Source organism: Loxodonta africana, chromosome 5, assembly GCF_030014295.1.
Source record: "Loxodonta africana isolate mLoxAfr1 chromosome 5, mLoxAfr1.hap2, whole genome shotgun sequence".
In the NCBI taxonomy this organism is placed as follows: Eukaryota; Metazoa; Chordata; class Mammalia; order Proboscidea; family Elephantidae; genus Loxodonta; species Loxodonta africana.
Genome location: NC_087346.1, coordinates 28707843 through 28728425, shown reverse-complemented (window position 1 = coordinate 28728425; position 20583 = coordinate 28707843). Strand labels below are relative to the sequence as shown.

The 20583-nt window shown below is 37.8% G+C and overlaps 1 protein-coding gene across 4 annotated transcripts in view; it reads left to right on the top strand.

Moving 5' to 3' along the window:
- LOC100675289 (N-deacetylase and N-sulfotransferase 3) overlaps positions 1 to 20583 on the top strand; it is a 229973-nt gene that overhangs the window by 115716 nt on the left and 93674 nt on the right. For all 4 annotated transcript variants that reach the window (XM_064285411.1, XM_064285410.1, XM_064285409.1 and 1 more), the window contains 2 exons: positions 7693 to 7878; positions 13490 to 13618. In XM_064285411.1, the coding sequence (XP_064141481.1) occupies positions 7693 to 7878; positions 13490 to 13618 (315 nt within the window). The remainder of the gene's footprint in view (positions 1 to 7692; positions 7879 to 13489; positions 13619 to 20583) is intronic.

Here is a 20583-nt window from a genome sequence, read left to right as displayed (position 1 = left end):
TATTGTATCCAAGGGAACAGTTTCATAAATTGATTTTCTTCATATAGTATTTGGATATGTATGCATGTGTCTATTATGTTAAAAGGCTCTTATTTCATTTTCTAAGCATGCACCCCCTGCTTGTACTTTCTGGAGAAGTGTATTCTTTTCCACGTGAAATAATATCTAAATAACTATAGCTTTTAGGGACATCACTTTAAAAATCAAAGCAATTGTTTGTCTGGAAACAACTCCAAAATATACCAGTATATGAAAAAATAGAGAAAATTCTATTTTAAACTGATGTAAATTGTAAATGTAAATTCTCAGAACTCTGAAATAGTTAACCAAAGCATGAACTTCTATATACTGGGTAAATGGGACATTCTAACCAAAATGAACTGCAAAAAAAAAGCATTTAGAAGTATTTTCAAATTATGTTGTAATGATGTTTTGAATTTTTTTCCCTTGTACAGTACAAAATGTCTGTTTCATTTCCGATCATTATGGGTTTTTTTTTTAATTACATTAGTTTGCATACTTGCTAATCTTGGAAATATAGAAATTGGCAAAAGGTTTTATAGCCATTAATGGAAAGAAAAAAGATTCTTCTGTTTCAGAAGATTAAAATGGAGACAGACATGAAAAGTAAAGCACCATTCTTAATTTCCAGCAAGAGTTTAAACAAAGACATTATCAAAAATAGTAATTGAAAATCTTTTTTTCTGTAGCAAAACTTACTGTGTTGTTCAAATACCTGAATACTAATTTTTTCTTTTAGTTTGGGAAGAAATTTTTCTAAGGAATACAGCATGACTTTTTTCTTGATAAAGTTGTACTGTCTTCAGTCTATCTGGAAATATTTAAGTGCAATATTTAGGAAAACCTGATAATTTTTAGTTCTATCCAGCATAATTTAAAATATGAATTTATAATAATAAAAAGTGTATCTGTTTTGCACTTGGATAATAATTTTTATCTACAGTCTCAAAGCTTGCAGTTTATCTGCTTCAAGTATTAGTTATACAGGCAGTAAATTTTCATGTGAGTTACTATGTGTCCATTCTGCAGAAGCACTTACAATTTAGTTGAGGTAACTGAGAAAGGAAAAATTAGAATAAGTGGCCAGAGTCAGTTCATGTACTTGTTCACTAATATTTGTTGAGTACTGTTGGCAAGACACTGGGCATATACCCATTGCTGTCAAATCAATTCCAACTCATGGCAACCACTTCTGTTAAAGAGTAGAACTGCCCCATAAGCTTTTTGTGGCTGTAGTCTTTGCAGAAGCACATCACCAGGCCTTTCTTTCATGGTGCTACTGTGTAGGTTCCAACTACCAACTTTTAGGTTAGTAGTCCAGTGCAAACCATGTTCACCACCCAGAAACCTTACTGTGTGTATAAAACAGAGCCATGACCATACCTCATGAAACTTATTGTTTAGTGAAGAGGAGAGATATTAAGAAATTATGCAAAGAAATATGTACTTACAAACTGCACTATGTACTTTGAAAGACAATCGAAGGCTACTAAGACAAGTCACAATAAACCAAAAAAAACCCACTGCCGTCAAGTCAATCCCAACTCATAGTGACCCTATAGGACAGAGTTGAACTGCCCTATAGAGTTTCCAAGGAGCTGCTGGCAGATTCAAACTGCTGACCTTTTGGTTAGCAGCTATAGCACTTAACCACTACGCCACCAGGTTCCCAAGTCACAATAGGGACTTACTTTAGTTTGAATGTTGTTAATGAAGACTATTCTGCAGATAGGACACAGAATAAATTATCTAAAAAAGATGTAAGATATATCCAGTTGACGAATTGGTGTAAAACATTCCAGGCAAAGAAAGATACATATGGGAGGGTACTGAGGTAGGCAAGTACTTGGAGAGTTCAAGGAAAAGGTATCTGTAACTAAAAAACAGGTAGGAGTAGAGGGTGGTGCAAAATGAGGCTGGAGAAACAAGAGTCATGCAGGGTTGTGGCCATGCTTAGAATTTTGTATTTTATCTTAAGTGTAAGGGGAATCCATTGAAGGATTTTGAATAGAAAGTCACATGATCATATCCAAATATGATCTTTTAAATATTGCTGTTCCTGCTGCGTAGGAAATGAGTCAGAAGGAGGCAGAGAGGAGATGGAGAGAATATTTAGGGGTCTATGCTAGGAAAAAAAAAAAATTTTTTTATTTATTTTTTTTTTTTATGCTAGAAGCCAGTGGAATGAGATGTTGGTTTGGACTAGGATGATGATGATGATAGAACTGGAGAAAAGTGGATAGATTTAAGATATAAACTAGAGGTAGTATGGATAAACATGATAATTGACTGGATTTAGGAGAGGATGAGGCTGCAGGAGGGATCCCTGAGTGGTGCAAATGGTTAAGCACTTGACTGCTAACCAAAAGTTTGGTGGTTTGAACCCACCCAGAGGTGCCTTGGGAGACAGGTCTGGCAATCTGCTTCCAAAACTCTATGGAGCAGTTCTACTCTGCACACGTGGGATTACCACGAGCTGGAATCACCTTGGTGGCATTCAGCAAGAGGCTGCAGGAGGTGTTAAGAATAGCATCTATCTTTCCCACACAGCAACTGGTTGGTTGATGATTGATGGTGTCATTTGATAGATGGAAGACCTCTGGAAAAAGAGCAGATCTGTTGAGGCTTTGAGGTGGAGATCAAGAATTGAATTTTGAGAATAACTAATTAGATTATTATTATTAGAATAACTAATCCCATCGGTGTTCTAAATATTTAACATACATTCTATACTAACAGTCATATTCCCCAGTCTTTTTGATACATGTCCTCCGCTAGGAAAATCTTGACATATATTACAGAGCTCCTGGATCCAAGATACTACTTTCAGTCAAGGGTCAATTTTTTAAAAAATTAAAAATTAACTTTTTAAGCTAAAATGTCTACTATTTTATACTTTTTTCCTCAATATTGTTGTAGTTAGGTGCCACTGAGTTTATTTCAACTCATAGTGACCCCATGTGACAGAGTAGAACTGTCCGCAAGAGTTTTCTAGGCTGTAATCTTTACAGGAGAATATCCCCAGGTCTTTCTTCCACAGAGCAGCTGGTGGGTTCAACCCACTGACCTTTCAGGTAGCAGCCTAGTGCTTAACCGTTTACGTCACCAGCACACCTTTTTCCCAATATTACCAAATAAAATATATTTGATCTCAGATCTAAAGAGTGGGAAGAGAGTAATTAGCCAAGAGTTTAGCAATATGACTAAGCCTTCTAAGACATGATGATCTACCTTCCAGAACATACTACCTTCAATCTTAGCCCCAGTTTTTCTATGCAGTAGGATGTCAGGTATTCTTTTGGGGATTGAATACAAGATTTGGGATTAATTTATGTTGCCTTTATCTAAAATTCATTTAAAAGAGACCTCCTACAAATGCTCGATAAATCATAGGCCGGAACTACATGGAAGAGCTGTAAGGCATTTGGACAGATCAGGAGGGAGGCAGGCCCAGGAAGTGGTAGTAGGGTCGAAGCCAGGGTTTACCCATTCCCGAAGCCAACTCTTCAGACAAAGATTAGAGTGGACTATAAGACGTAAAATGATACCCATGAAGAGAGTGCTTCTTAGCTCAAATAGATACATGAGACTAAATGGGCAGCTCCTGTCCGGAGGTGAGATGAGAAGGCAAAAAGGGACAGGAGCTGGTTGGATGGACACGGGAAATCTGGGGTGGAAAGGAAGAGTGTGCTGTCACATTATGTGGAGAGCAACTAGGGTCACAGAACAATGTGTGTATAAATTTTTGTATGAGAAACTAACTTGAACTGTAAACTTTCACTTAAAGCAAAATTATTGAAAAAAAAAGAAGGAGAAGAAGAATCCAGGGTTTACCACAGCAATCTCTGGAGAGAAAATCCCCAAATCTACACTGGAAGTGGGGGGGTAGGGGGGAAGACTTATCTCTTATTATCTCTTACAGTGGAAAAAAAGAATGGCTCCCTAGTTTCATAATTTCCACATTATATTTGAGTGATAGAATTGTAGGGCATAAAGGCAATGTAGGCAGGGTAGTAAGGCTAACAATCATAACATTCACTGAATATGTATCGTGTTTCAGGAACTTTGCTAAATGCTTTACATGCATTCTATCTTTTTTTTTTTTAATTTTTATTGTGCTTTAAGTGAAAGTTTACAAATCGAGTCAGTCTCTCATGCAAAAATTTATATACACCTTGCTATATACTCCTAGTTATTCTTCCCCTAATGAGACAGCACACTCCTTCTCTCCACCCTCTATTTTTGTGTCCATTCAGCCAGCTTCTGACCCCCTCTACCTTCTCATCTCCCCTCCAGACAGAAGCTGCCGCATAGTCTCATGTTTCTACTTGATCTAAGAAGTTCACTCCTCACCAGTATCATTTTTTATCCTATAGGTCAGTCTAATCCCTCTCTGAAGAGTTGGCTTTGGGGATGGTTCCTGTCTTGGGCTAACAGAAGGTCTGGGGACCATGACCTTTGGGGTCCTTCTAGTCTCAGTCAGACCATTAAGTCTGGTCTTTTTACGAGAATTTGAGGTCTGCATCCCACTGCTCTCCTGCTCCCTGTAAGAGCTCGAGGAAGAGTTTAAACAGAGAATAAAATATACTTTGATGGTTACGAAAGTGGGGAGGGAGGGAGAGGGGTATTCATTCACTAATTAGATAGTAGACAAGAACTATTTTAGGTGAAGGGAAAGACAACACACAATACAGGAGAGGTCAGCACAACTGGACTAAATCAGTTTCCTGAATAAACTGAACCCTTGGAAGGCCAGCGTAGCAGGGGTGGGGGTTTGGGGACCATGGTTTCAGGGGACATCTAAGTCAATTGGCATAATAAAATCTATTAAGAAAAGATTCTGCATCCCGCTTTGGAGAGTGGTGTCTGGGGTCTTAAATGCTAGCAAGAAGCCATCTAAGAAGCATCAATTGGCCTCAACTCACTTGGACCAAAGGAGAATGAAGAACATTATATCTTTTAATCACCCCCAAGTTCCTTTGATGTAAGTACACTTAAGACCAGCATTTTAGAGAGCAGTACATGAGACTTAGAGGGGACAAGTCTCATCCTAGTAGTCAAAGCCATACAGCTGGCAAATGGGAAAGGGAAATGAGCCAGATGTGTCTGACTCCAGAAGTGAAGTTTGCCACCACTGTGCCCCACTGCACCAGCACACAAATAAAAGCAAGATTAAAGAGCCTCAGTGTTTATTTGGTGTTAAAAGTTACAGGGAAAAACAAAATCTGTGTGTACACTTGTTCCTAAATATTGTGAAACAGTCCAAAATAAGGGAAACATCTCTACGTGTGGGACCATTTTTTTATTACATGATTCTTAAAGACACAACTGACTATATATTATATCTGTTGATACACTTTCTTGCAAATTTTAGAGGATTGAAATTCATTTTCTTTCATCTGACCCATTATTATACCAACCGTATTTTTAAACCACTTTAGATGAGTATTTCTCTGACCTTTTCTAACAAAAATTATGTGTTGGTTCATGATCCTTTGTTGAAAAAAACTGCTTTCTTTGAGTTATTAAAAACCAGTAAAAAGAAAAAAAAAGCAATGAGATTTTTCAATTCTATTTTTAGTGGCATTCTAAATAATTGCACAGTTATGGTAATTGCCACAAAGGATGCAGTAAAATGAAAAACATCAAACTTTTCCTTTTGCCTGTCTAAAACACAGGCATAGTCCATCCACCTCCAGTACCACCCATTCTCTTTCTCACAGCAGCAATACGGTGGCTCCCATTTCAGCATCCTAAACTATAGCTGGCTAGTCTGAGTTTTGAACAATAAATAGAGTTTATAAGATAAGAGGAAAAGGGCGTTACAGTTGGGGGGACAGTGTGTACAGTGTATAGCAACGACATGAGGGAAATCATCAGAAATGAGGGATCAGATGCTAATAGGAGACAAGGCTATGTCGTTAGGTCTACGCCAAATTTTGTGGGTTGTTTTTGCTATGCGAAGGAGTCTGAACACGTAGTTAACGGCAAACCATTTGCAACTCGTTTTCCTTCTGTGTTCAGTTATTCGTATTCTTCCTTCCTCTCCTGTTACTATTTAGGTTGAAAAATAAAGCTATCCATACTTCTTCCACTTTTCCCATTTAAATTTCTAGTGTATTTCTATAATCCATTACATTTAGCAGCCTGACACTGTGGTTCTCTGTATGTAAAATTTCTCTTTGGCTTGAAGAAGAGCCATGACTAATTGAAAGGAAGCTCTTTGAGTGGAAGTTGAGGAGACTGTAAAGCAATTGAAAAGTACAGAACTGGAAAGTAGAAAAGCGTTCAGAAGAAAAAATACATGTCAACTACTGAAGCCATGGGTGTTCTTTTTATAAAAGACAAGTTTCATCTTTTATGCCTGTGCTATTTTTCTCTATGCCAAAAAGACTCTATCAGGATTAATGGACCATCTCAAATGGAGAAGAATACTCACAATTAGACAGTATTGTCCCAACCTCCCTCCAAAAAAAAAAAAATCCAGATACACATAAATTTATTTTTGGACTTGACATAACATCTGAATAGAAGAAGTACCATAACACATGGTTAGTTATTTCTTGTGTGTGTATAATTTTGAAAAATTTTTTTTAACTCAAGTCATTTTATGTACAAAAGCTTTACTTCAAATTAACTAAGATTCTTAAATTATTTGACACTTTCAAACCTCCTACTTTCATTATATGCAGGGCTTCTACTTCAAAGGAAATTGCTCTACAGAATTTTACTACAGTATCCAGTCAGAAGTGTGTGCTTCTCAAGCAGGGAACGTCTATTACTGGCCCATACACTGAGGGGCCAAAAGAAATGTGACAAATGTGATGGCAACTGGGCATTAGGCAAAAGAAAGTTTTGCCAGCAGGCTTAGTGAACTTGGAATGTGTTCTATCCCACTCATAAATGCTGATTTTCTTTTATGGGGAGCACTGAGTGTTGTTTGTAGCAAGTGTTTTTCATTTAACTTGTAATTGTGAGCAGTTGCAAGGACTAGGTGGCTGTTTTAGTGTAGTGCTGCTATAACAGAAATACCACAAGTGGGTGGCTTTAACAAACAGAAATTTATTTTCTCACAAGTTAGGAGGCTGGCTCTGGAAGGCTTCCTCTCTCTACTGGTTCTAGGGGAAGGTTCTTTGGTCTTCTCAACTTCTGTTCCTTGGCTCCTTGGAGATCTCATGTGGTGTGGCATATAGTTTCCCCTGTCTGTGCTTGCTTGCTTGTCTGCTCAATCTACTCTATTATATCACCAAAGAGATTGACTTAAAACACACCCTACACTAATGCTGCCTCATCAACATAACAAAGAAAACCCATTCTGAAATGGAATTAAAAGCACAGGTATAGGGGTTAGGATTTACAACACATATTTTGGGGGAGCACAATTTAATCCATAACAGTGGCTATGACGAGGATGTGTTAAATGGAGGCTCTTTCAGATAGCTCATTAAAATCGCTAGTCCTGACCCACTGCCACTCAAACACAACGGCATCAACATTAGAATGGCTGCAAGTCATGAAATCTAGCAGTGTTAATATTTATGACTTTAATTGTACTATGCAGTTAGGGATGTGGATTTAAACAAATTAATTTTTAGCGCACTTGAAAATCGGGAGTAAAATAGGATCAAGATAAATCTTCGCATGCTCTAACTAATGTTTGCTTGATCTTAGGAGCACGGCATTCCTACTGACATGGGCTACGCGGTGGCCCCACACCACTCGGGTGTCTACCCTGTACACGTTCAGCTTTATGAAGCCTGGAAGAAGGTTTGGAATATCAAAATCACCAGCACTGAAGAGTATCCACATCTAAAACCAGCTCGATACCGGAGGGGCTTCATCCACAAAAACATCATGGTGAGCTTCTTCCATTACGCTTAGGGTACAGCTTATTCTGCCAGATTTACATTTCTCCTGTGAAGTAAGAACAAAAAATACCAAAATATTAAAAGCTTAACTGTATGAAAAGGCACATGCTGCAGCAAGCGTGTTTGTCATATCATAGCAAAGAATGTTTTAATTAAAATCACTTCTTTACAATTCTTTAAAAATAACTAAAATGTCATTGACATTACTGGTATTAAGGAGGCACTGATGTTAAAATACTAAGAAAACAGTACAGCTAACTTGCAGATAATTTCTAGAAGCCATCATTTCTTCAAAAAGTTATTAATATGCAAAACTAACACCAACTTTGTATATATTAACCATGTTGCCCTTTTACAATCAGTCAAACTTTGTTCTACTCTTTACATATTAGGCTAAAAATACTCAACCATTTTCAGCCACAAACCACATGCGGAGTCCTGAGTAATCATTAATAGCTATAGAAGGTCGGCAGTTCAAATCCACCAGGCGCTCCTTGGAAACTCTATGGGGCAGTTCTACTCTGTTTGATAGGGTTGCTGTGAGTCAGAATCAACTTGATGGCAAGGGGTTTGGTTTTGGTTACAATGATGATCAAACACTATAGCCTTCAGTATGGGTTACACCTAAACATAAAGAAAACAAAAATCCTCACAATGGGACCAATAAGCAACATCATGATAAACAGAGAAAAGATTGAAGTTGTCAAGAATTTTGTTTTACTTGGATCCACAATCAATGCCCATGGAAGCAGCAGTCAAGAAATCAAATGATGTATTGCATTGGGCAAATCTGCTGCAAAAGATCTCTTTAGAGTATTGAAAAGCAAAGATGTCACCGTGAAGACTAAGGTGACATCTGACCCAAGCCATGGTATTTTCAATCATCTCATATGCTTTTTTTTTCATATGCATGAGAAAGCTGGACAATGAATAAGGAAGACCAAAGAAGAATTGATGCATTTGAATTATAGTGTTGGTGAAGAATATTGAATACACCACGGACTGCCAGAAAAACGAACAAATCCATCTTGGAAGAAGTACAACCAGAATGCTCCTTAGAAGCGAGGATGGCAAATCTATGTCTCACATACTTTGGACATTTTATCAGGAGGAACCAGTCCCTGGAGAAGGACATCATGCTTGGTAAAGAAGAGGGTCAGTGAAAAAGAGGAAGACCCTCAGTGAGATGAATCGACACAGTAACTGCAAGCGTGGGCTCAGACATAGCAATGATTGTGAAGACGGTGCCGGTCTGGGCAGTGTTTCATTCTGTTGTACATAGGGTCGCTATGAGTTGGAGCTGACTCTGTGACACCTAACAACAGCAACGATATAGAGTAGAAATGAGAAACAATGGCAATGAAATCATTTATATCCGTTGTCTAATTCTCTTCGTAGCCTTTTTTTTTTTTTAACCTTCTTGAGCCCGTACAGAGTAAGTAGTTAAATCCAAATTTTCCTCAAATCAGAAAATCCAGGGAAGGTACTGGTCATGTTAGGAATGGGCCTCCTGAGTTAGATTCAGACGCTGGAGAGACCACACAGAACACTCCGTGATGAGCCTCCATAACTCTGTCAAGCTGATGTGTTTGAACAGATGTCTACATTCTAGAATTAGGTGTAAATGATTCCTTTCAGACAGTTTTATAATATCTGCAAAAAAATAAATAAATAAAATAAAAAGTTTTTATTTTAATTTTTTTGCAAAAACTAAAGAATGGATAATGACATTTAATTTGGATCAACTCCTACCTTGACTTTTCCCTCAATGAAACGGTTGTAAATGCTAAATGGGGATATCACGGCCACCTTGTATCCCAGCCTGCCCTTCCTCTGCTGGAAATGAACTCACTGTGCCTCCAGCTGCCAGCCTTCTGACCAGAGAGAGGTTAGGAGACCTGGGTTATGTTATCATTTACAAGCGTTCAGTACTCTCCTGTCATTTTAATATCATAAGTAGCCTTTGTAGAATAGTAAGCTTAAGTTTCTAAGGACTTTATTCAATGTTGTTCGCTTTTGTTTCTGTTTCTCTCTGTACTGCCAAAAAACTTGCTTGGATATGTCCCATGAGATACGTTCATTTTTCATTTCGCCTGAAAACATATTTTACCTGTATTAAAACGCCTGGATCTTGCAGGTAATAAAGGCTTTAATAGGTTTTCTGTTTTGATGGAACTGTCCCTGTGGTTCCACTTTTGCAGCGATCTAGGGAAACGTTCTGTATTTGGTTTGTCAGCTCTTGGATAAGAATTTCCGAGCAGGACTTGTTCAGCAGGCAGTTGAGTATGCAGGAAAAGAGGCAGGATGGGGCTGCTGTTCTATCCACACAGAGATGCAAATTGAGATCTCAAGAACCAACAATCCTGCAAATGGTTAACTGGCTTGCTGCTAACTGAAAAGTTGGAGGTTCAAGTCCACCCAGAGGCACATCAGAAGAAAGGCCTGGCAATCTACCTCTGAAGAATCAGCCATTGAAAACCTTAGGAAGCACAAATCTACTCTGACAGACAAAGGGTCGCCATAAATTGGAATCCACTCAGTGGCATCTGGTTAGGAAGAGACTACAAAAAAAAAAAAAAGCAGGGAACTGAGGAGTGTACCTTACATCATGTCCATAATTTGTTGTATGGGATGAATGATGAAAACCTTTTTTTCTTAATGATCCATTCACAAATCAGACTCAAAATGCCTTAAATGAAACACATTGTCTTCCTCTCATACCAGCTATTTATCCTGCTATCCCTAATTCATTTCTATATTTTCAACATTCCCCTTCTCTGAACTCCTATAATACATCATCGCTGTTCCTTCACTGGGAGCACAGGAGCCAATTACATTTCAAGGCGTTTGAGTCCTAACTGGAATCTCTGGGCAGTCCTATTGTATTATCTAATGGGCAGTCCTCATTTAGTAAGGAACTGAATGAAAACCCGTACTCTCTACTTGTTCATTGCAACTGGAGAGAGCCAGAGACCTCTAAGCAATTAGACCAGAAACCCTCATTATCCACCTACTGTTTCTAATAGTCATGCCCATTGGCGGAGACTCTCATTAATCCTACTGTCAGTCTTTACTGGTAGCCTTCAGAAGCATTTATGGGCAGTTGCTTCAGCTTTAGACCTTAGGTACAGGATATTGGCTTCAGGTCCCGTTGTCGGCCATGGCTTTGATAAGCATATCCCAGTTACTGTTAGCAGCTATAAGGTTTCCAGTGGCTCGTAAATTCCTCAGAGTTTGAATTTGATAGTGTTATTCCCAGAACTAGTTCTAGAGAGCAGTTCACAGCAGAATGTTTTAAAAACTCTCTTATGCCTTCCCTAGTATAAGAGAGTTGTTTCAAGGAACATGTTCTACAGCCTGTACCATTGCATTCTGGGAGCAAGCCAGTCAAATATGATCCTTATCATACTCCTGATTATCTCTTTAGTGTCCTGGTCCACTGGCCCTCCTAGGGCTCACAATGACTCTCCTCCTCCCAGGAAGTGTGGTCCTCCCCAGAGTTGGAGGGTAAATTCTGGAACTTCCTCTTCATTCTGTTCAAAGGGAAGTAATTTGAAAACTTGAAAAAAACTCAGATTTCTTTTTCACTTCTCTGTCCATTTTGCACAGAATCAGCTAGGCAATCAAATTCCCAGGACAGCCCTGTATGTATTTCATACCTTTCCGAGCCATATATTCAAACTAAACCCTAAAAGTAATACAGAGTCGTACACTTTCAATGTAATGCTAACCTAACATTTAATTACATGCGGGCATTGTATTACGTAGCTTTTGGCTATTTCTCTTTGCCTCTCAATATATCTTAACTTCTTCAGGAATAGAAAACGTACATCTTCACATTCTCCCACATGGACTAGCATAGAGTTTTAGAATAAGTATTCGTTAAATAAATGAATACATGTCATATAAATCTTTCATTTCCAGAATATGACATTTCCAATAACTGTTAGTAAATATGTATAATCCAGTTAGAATTACCTTTGCATTTAGTTATTTTTTTTTGGTTGATTCTGTGCATAGCATTATGAGAATGTGTAATGCTTTTGTCCCTGGGTGGTGCAGAAATTTAACATGCTTAGCTACTAACCAAAAGGTTGGCTGTTGGAGTCCACACTTAGGTGCCTTGGAAGAAAGGCCTGGTGATATACTTCTGAAAATATCAGCCATGGATCTGTTCTACTCTGACGCACATGGGTTTGCCATGAGTCAGAATCAACTTGACAGCAACTAGTTTTACAATGCTTTTAAACATAGAGACCACCAGAGCTAAGAGTCTGTACGTTAAACTGAAGCCTTTTTAACCGTGTCATCAAGGTGGAATGGCCTCTAAGAATATAATCTTTACCAACTTACCAAAACAAATAGGATGTGTAGAGTTTCCATTTACACAGCATTATATGATATGTCGATAGAGCCGAGAATATTTTCTAAGAAAACACTCCAGTGATTAGATTAAAATGTATTATAATACATTCAAACTAAAAGAAAATGAACTAGTATATTTATGGAGGATTATAAAGTTTATAAAGAATGGAAGTCTTGAACAGGTAATATTTTGAAAACACTGGATGAAATTTAACACTATGCTTTAAGAATCAAGACAGAAAATATGAAGATCAATTTCTTAGAACAATAAGCAGGTCTGCCTGTGTAAGATTCTCTAAACATCTGTAGCTCTCCAAAGTATATTCATTAATTTTCTGCTACTTCAAATGTATAGTGACAAACACAGATCATATCATAAAGTCACTATATAAGATTTAGTTGAAGCCTGTACCATCTTGTACAGCTTCAGTTCACATCTTTTATAATTGCACTGATATTTTACCAGGAGAGCTGTAAGAATTTAAAAAAATATCCTTATCACAAGCTGTCTAATTGAAGCAAATAATGGCCTTCAAATACATAGCTGAAAAAGAAGACCTTTACTAAGTGACCTTTAATTTTTTTGTGTGTGACTTTTTTAAAAAAAATTACTAACAAAATGCATACTCTCACTCTTAATTTTGGAACTGGCAAACTTCAGACTTAGAATTTGAGGCAGCAACTACAGACTGCAGTAGCCCTTCCAGAGAAGCTACTGTGATTTGTGTCTCAAATATTTGTTCAAATTAAAAATGTCATTTCCTAAGAAGCACATTAAGTTAATAATTGACTTCATTTTCTAATGCATGTGTAGAATTTGACAGAAAGTATTATCGTTAAAATTTTTGCCAACTAGAATTACAATGTAGCATAGCCAATTTAAATATTTTTTAAGTATCATTTTTATTTCTTCTATATTTTCTAATTGCTTAAGATGCTTGAATCTACTAGGCTTCATATTAGAAGTACTGACTTTGTGATTTAAAATAGATCAGTGACTAAAATAACCCCAAGCCTATCTTATTTTTAAAATATTTCTTCAACTTTCTCCAGCATTCCATCTGTACTGATGTCATCCTTGCTTTCTCAGAGTGTGAAGGATCTTCTGAGCCTTATTTAGAACTGAATAATGACACCAGCTTATGCATCATCTTCCATAAGAAATAGAGAATTCCAATTCAACAAATTAATTGGTTGAAGGGAACTTTTTCCTTACTTACTCATTTTCTCTTCAGGTTCTCCCAAGACAAACGTGTGGGCTTTTCACTCACACGATTTTCTACAAAGAATATCCAGGAGGTCCTAAAGAGCTGGATAAGAGTATCCAAGGAGGTGAACTTTTCTTCACTGTGGTCCTCAACCCAGTAAGTACTTTGAACTCTTCTCCAAATAAATAATGAAAAATAACCGGATGGATGAAAATTACCGTGACAAACCAATGATCAGGAAGTTATCAGTCAAATCAGTATGGTGTTCTGGCTCTAAAACAGCAGTGAAAACCAAATGGAAACATCTAGAAATGGGGGCAAACTGATTCTACAAGCACCATTAACATGCGGAACTTGATGCAGAGTCAGGAAAACACTCCAGCAGATCCTCCTCTACATTGGAAAGTGATCAGAATTCAGAGATTCTTACTTCTTCGGGGAATGAGATTTTTCACCTATAAAGCTCTCCTATTCCCAATATTCTCATGTAGGTGACCATTATCTCTAATATTCCTTTTCTTCCTATTTAAAGTATATGCAAGTGGGGCAGGAGTAAAATAAGCAAATAAGTTACATCTTTATTCATGTTAGGTCTTATCTTGCTGTGTCCCAGGCTGAGGCAGAGCAGCCCTGTATAATAGGCTACTGTTCTTCGTCCTTTACTTCTTAATGCTCGTGTGCCTGTGGTTGGCTTACAAAGACCCATTTACACATTTTTTGCTTGAGGCAAGAATTATGAAGTTGTATGGAGAAAGAAGAACTGATTGAAGTAAACTGTATAGGGAAAGGGAGCCCTGGTGGCATAGTGGTTAAGTGCTACAGCTGCTAACCAAAAAAGTCAGCAGTTCAAATCCACCAGGCGTTCCTTGGAAACTCTATGGGGCAGTTCTACTCTGTCCTATAGGGTTGCTGTGAGTCAGAATTGACTCGACGGCAACGGATTTGGTTTTGTGTTTTGGTATAGGGAAAAGAAGTGATTTTATTTCCTTTTGGAAAATCTGTAATGTAAAAGATAAAGCCAAGTTTATTTATCATGAGATATATGGGTTTTGCCCTTGGCATTAGCAATATTCGAGATGAAAATATGTAATTATCTTTAAACGTGGAAAAAGATTCTATCAGTGTAAAAGCTGAATAATGGATAAATAGAATAAATTTTGAAAGACTCCTCTCTTGATCTTAATTTTATTGGCCTTGCAAATAAAATTGCAAGTATTTTTCATCATCCTCCTTGTATTCACCAACCATATCTATTTTTTAACTCCTAGAAAATGAGATATAAGTAAGGGTAACTCATCTTTGGGCAAAATATGCATGTATATCCAAAGACTGGATAGTTTTGGATAGTGTGGCATTTGACCTTTTGGAAGTTTCTCAACCATCGAACCTCAGAAATATAAATGTCTGATTTATACATCAGAAATAATCTGAATCTGCTAACATAGCTACAGATGGAAATATCCTTTGAGCCACCTCATAAGGCTTTCTGTTTCTCTTTCTTCTCATTTCAGCCAGCAATAGACAGACAAAAGAATTAAACCTAATCCTGTTTATGAACTGAAGAACTCAGTTGAAATGCTAACGTTTTCACCAATAACTTTAAGATCCTTTAATCATTCATCTATCAAATTCTGATGTTTCATATTTCCTTTCATCACAGAGCAATAGGACTGTGAACAGATAACCATACATTTGATCCTTTTAATCAGTAGTTGCTTTGGTACTTACAATAACTTTGTTATTTCAGAACTTTCTAGATTAAATGAGTTTCATTTAACATGGAAGAAATTCAAGATTAGACCATCCACCTACAATGGATTTCTATTAATAATTTCACCCATTTTGTAATAGGAATTAATATGTTTTTCACTAATTAAAACCAAATTACTTTCTTAATTTAAAAAAAAAAACTTGTAATAAAGCTTGGGTTGATCTTGAACACCAACTTGGACTAAACTAACTGAGGAAACTTCAAATGTTTAGCAAGTCTCTCTACTTTTCAAGCCTTTAACAATAATATTTGGCTTTTTTTTTTTTTTTTTGTCTTGATCTGGAGATTCACAGGGAATAAAGGAATTAAAAACTTCCCCTCAAAACCTCCTTTTCCTGATTCAGGCCACCTTCAGAAGACAGTTACTTCCAGATAAACACTGGGATTCAAAATAAATGATAAACCTTCTCAGATACCTTGCCTAAGGAGTCCAAAATGAACTTCCTCTGGCATGTCGTCTCTAGTTTTTGGAAGCAGTCGCTGCTACCTGGGAGTATGTGGTTGAGAAGCCCCAGTCTAGGGTCAGTGGGGTAGAGTGTTACCATGAGGTAGTGATGCTGCCCAGCGTAACAGAGTGAGGAGTAGTAGCATGTTCCCTATGTATTCTCTATTGCAAAATTAAATGTTTAGATAAAGCTTTATTAAAATTGAGAAGTTCCAGGGACATGCTAGTGATTTCGCAGGTGCCACTCTTTTTTTAGGTCAGAATAAGAAAGAGAAAACCTGGGAACCAAAGGATATATTAGCTGTAGGAAAGATATGAATTTTAATTATAGTGGATTTGAAAGATAACTATTGTAAGCTTAAGTAATACCATAGGCCTCAATTAAAAGTGCCATTTTCTGTGAATACTCACTGAGGTTGTAGTTTCCTACAAAAAGATAGACGTGTACTGGAATGTATTGGAGGCATATCTATGGCACTTCAAACACATTTGAGTTGAAAAGGAAAATGTAAACAGGACTTTAATAAGGTTTTAAAATTTTCTTTCCATATGTCTGTGTAACTCCATGATGTTACAATAACTTTTACCAGTATTGGGGTGAGGGGCAGCCGTAATTAGGAGCCACTCAGAGTTAAACTGGAATATAGACTATAACAGGATAATTAAAGACTCTTTGGATGGAATAACTCCCTGATCTGGAATATTCTACTCTTACCCAGTTCAGTATATTTTCATTGCTAAAGAAAGTTCTATCAAATGAATTCAATACTTATAAAGACTTACAAAGGCAAATGTTGACACTGTCTACAGGAGAGAAAGACTTGACTAGATCAGAATGACTATTTCCAGTGTAACAGTCCTTGGAACCTTTGATGTGTGGTGGATGCAGAAGTTTTGATCAACAGACTTTGTAAGTTCAGATTCAGTGGGAGATGGGCCCATCAAGGTATCTGAGCTTGGGATCATTAAGCATTCAGTTCTTCTAATTCTTTTACAGATTCTAAACTCAACTGACAACTTTCCCATTACGGTTTACCTCTTTATATACCCATTGCAATCGCATCGATTCCGACGCATAGCGACCCTATAGGACAGAGTAGAACTGCCCCATAGGTTTTCCAAGGTGCGACTGGTGGATTCGAACTGCCAACCTTTTAGTTAGCAGCCATAGCTCTTAACCACTACGCCACCAAGGTTTCCACCTCCCTATGTAGATCCCACTGTAGGAAAAGTGGAAACCCTGATGGCATAGCAGTTAAGTTTTATGGCTGCTAACCAAAAGGTCAGTAGTTCAGGTTCACCAGGTGCTCTTGGAAACTCTATGGGGCAGTTCTACTCTGTCCTGTACGGTTGCTATGAGTCGGAATCGACACAATGGGTTTGAGTTCGTTTTTGGTATAGGTATAGGTTGATCATAAAAACTTGTACTAACTGAAGACAGCAATTTGAAATACAAATTTTCCTTTGATTAATGAATACTGCTTGTGTAACTTGACCACCAGAAGAGGACCCTCTCATTGTACAAAACCAAAACAAACAAACAAACCCATTGCCGTTGATTTGATCCGGACCCGTAGCAACCCTAAAGGACAGAGTAGAACTGTCCCGTAGGGTTTCCAAGAAGCAGCTGTTGGAATTGAACTGCCAACCTTTTCAATTCCTCTGTAATTTACCATTCCTCATTAAAACTAATAGATTGGCAATCTGTTTTAATTTATTGGTTTCATGGGTTTTGTTAGTTTAACTCTAACAAAGGTATGTACCCCTTCTCTGTGTTCTGGTAGCCTCCTCTGCAGACTCTTTCCAAAGCAATTATTATCTGTCACTGTAGTTTCCCATTTCCCATTAGGCCATTTGCTCCTTGTGGTACATACCCCTGAGAAATGAGCTATCTCTGAGTATGCTGAGTCAGGTTTCAAAGCCTGCAATGCTGAGAAACAGACCCTGAACTATGATTGATTCAGGAAGGTGATGAGAGTTGCCCTGTGCTATCCTGTAGGAGAGAGCCACAAGAAGTACCTGAGTCACTGGTAGCTACACACACACACACACACACACACCACACAAGGACAAAACTTCTACACAAACATGCAATACACCCAGATGCATATATTTTTAGTCAAGTCTAAAGTCCACAGAAGGCCCTCAGATACATTTTTAAACATAGTGAGGAAGATTCTACTCACCTTAAAAAGAAGAAAAAACATTGCCTACAAGTCAGTTCCTACTTAGGTACCTACATAAAATAATATGTAGAAAGGGACTAAGAACAGAAACTCATTAAGATGACAAAAACATTTACTGACAATGACTGAACCTGCCTTCAGTACATAGAATCCTATATAATTTATGGCACATATAACTATACAGAAGGAACCAGTCATAGTATACAGTTTATTTTATCATGCGTTTTCAGTTCCTGTATGTAAGGGAGAGCTGCGAACATTTAACTAGTGTGATTAAGCAAATAATTCTGATTTAGACAGGGCTGTTCCTCTTGAGGGAGTCAAATTATCTTGCCAGATGTTCTGAACAAAGACATCAGCTTCTTGCCTCAGTGTCTGCTGCTAATCACAAAATGTCCTATGTCTTTGCTTATGCTCTTGTTCAATAAACAGACTCTAAGTATTGAGTCATTAACAATTGATTGCTGTTAAAGGCTTTGCCTCCCTCCAACATGCTTGATGATATAGCCAGGGCTTACTGTACTTATTAATGCAAAAAGACCTGTGGGCTGCCATGAGATGCATGCTCCCACCACACTTGCTTGAAAGTCAAGGAGAGCAAATCCCTCACTGCACAGCATTATCATACCTCCTTCAACAAATCCCTAGACCCCACACAGAAGCAGCAGCTAACAGGAGTTCCTGTTCAATCCCTTTATGCCCACACTTTTTTAAACATTTTCCATGTTTCTCCATTTGATATAGCATCCATCCACCATACCTCCATACCTTCCTACCCAAATCTTCAAAAAAGAAATCTAAGTTTTTCTCTTATCAAAGAAGAAACATAAACATAGACTTGAATAGAAAGAGTATCTTAAAGAGGGGGAGGGGATACCCATGGGAGCTTTACAAAAAAAACTCACACAGAAAAGGAAGCCTGCCTAAATAGAAATTCATCTACGTTGGTATTTTTAAAACCTATCATCTGTGTGTGTGTATGTGTCGTCTGTGTGCTTATCTATGAAATTCATCTGAAAGGAAACTCATTTTCCTAATGTAAAGTTTTATGCTTCTTTTTTTTATTTCTTACCAGTCCTAGAGAACATTCTGATAGAAAAAACCCTTTGTGCAAAAGTAAATATATAAATAAATGCATGATGATGATGATAATGATAAAGCAACAACTGTAGCCAGTAGAAAGGTAATTCCTGAACATGCCCCGTAATGAGTATTATCTGGAACACTTGATTAAAAAAATGCAGACTTACTGCATCAGAGTCTTCAGAGAGTGTTTGGGGATCTGATATTTATCATGAGCTTTAGGTGATTCTTATGATCAGGTGAATCTGAGAAATATTGCAGAGGAAGAAAATGGAGATATACTTTACCGAGGATTGCCAAAAACTGCTATGTAGAAATCACGGACTTAGGATCAAGGTATCAGAACTGAAAACGAGCCCAAATCTGTAGTGAGATTTAAAAACGCAGTGGGAGTAAACTTTTTTTATGAGTGACCAGAGAACTGTAGCCTGCCCGGAGTTTAAAATAGAGGTAACTCTCTTTATTCTTTAAAATTTAGCTAAAGAGTCAAGTTCTCAGGAAGCATTCTTAACCTCGCTTTGGAGGCCCCTTCTCTGTGTTCCAGTAGCCTCCTCTGAAGACTCTTTCCAAAGCACTTATTATCCATCACTGTGGTTTCCCATTTCCCATTAGGCCATTTGCTCCTGTGGTACATACCTATTGCCATCAGGTCAGTTCTGACTCATCACAACCCTATAGGGACAGAGTAGAACTGTCCCATAGGGTTTCCAAAGCTATAATTTTTACAGGAGCAGACTGCCACATCTTTCTCCTGCAGAGTGGTTGGTGGCTTTGAAATGCCAACATTTCAGGTAGCAGCTGTGCACTTAACTACTGTGTCACCAGGACTCCTTGGTCCTTGCAGTAGAGAATGTATTTTTGGTCTCCAAAACCATCTCAGTGCCTAAACATGATGCCGTATACCTAATTGTTATTTAACATGTACTGAGCTGGAATCGAATCAACTTAAAGCAGTGGGTTTGGTTGTTTTTTGTTTTTCCTTTAAGGAAGAGAACTGACTTCTCTAATGATCTGGTACAAGAGAACAATGAATCTGAAAGGAAGGGAAATCTGATAAGTCTTAATAAGATATTTCCCAGACAAAACATGAGTGATACTTGTTTCATGAACCAGAGGGGCCTGGATTGTTGTGTTCTGTTCTTCACACATGTGATTACCTTCCTATTATATATGTTTTTTTGTTTGTTTTGCGTACCTCTGGTTTTAAGGGCTCAGACTCATTCAAGTTACCTCACCTAATGGGTGTGCGGGGCTTTGGAAAGCTGAACAACCATGGCTCACAGGACCTGGAGGGTGTTCTGGGCCCAGGCAGCCCTGGGGTTTATAAAGACAAAGCTGATCTCTACTTATTGCTTTAACTTGAACACAGTGGATGCTTTTCAAGTCCTGAGTTTCTCTTTGTCCCTACTGATTTCTCCTTCTCCTGTGTCACCTTACACCTACCTCACCATGTGGTTATTTGTGTACCCATCTTGTCTCCTATATTAGGGGCATTCTTCTTGAAGAAATTATGTGTGTTTTATCTTTGTGCTTCCCACTGTGTCTAGATCAATGTTTTTAATATAATAAGAGGTCACTAGATGTTTATTAAATAGATGACTAAATTCATTTATAGTTAAGTTTCACGGGCATGACT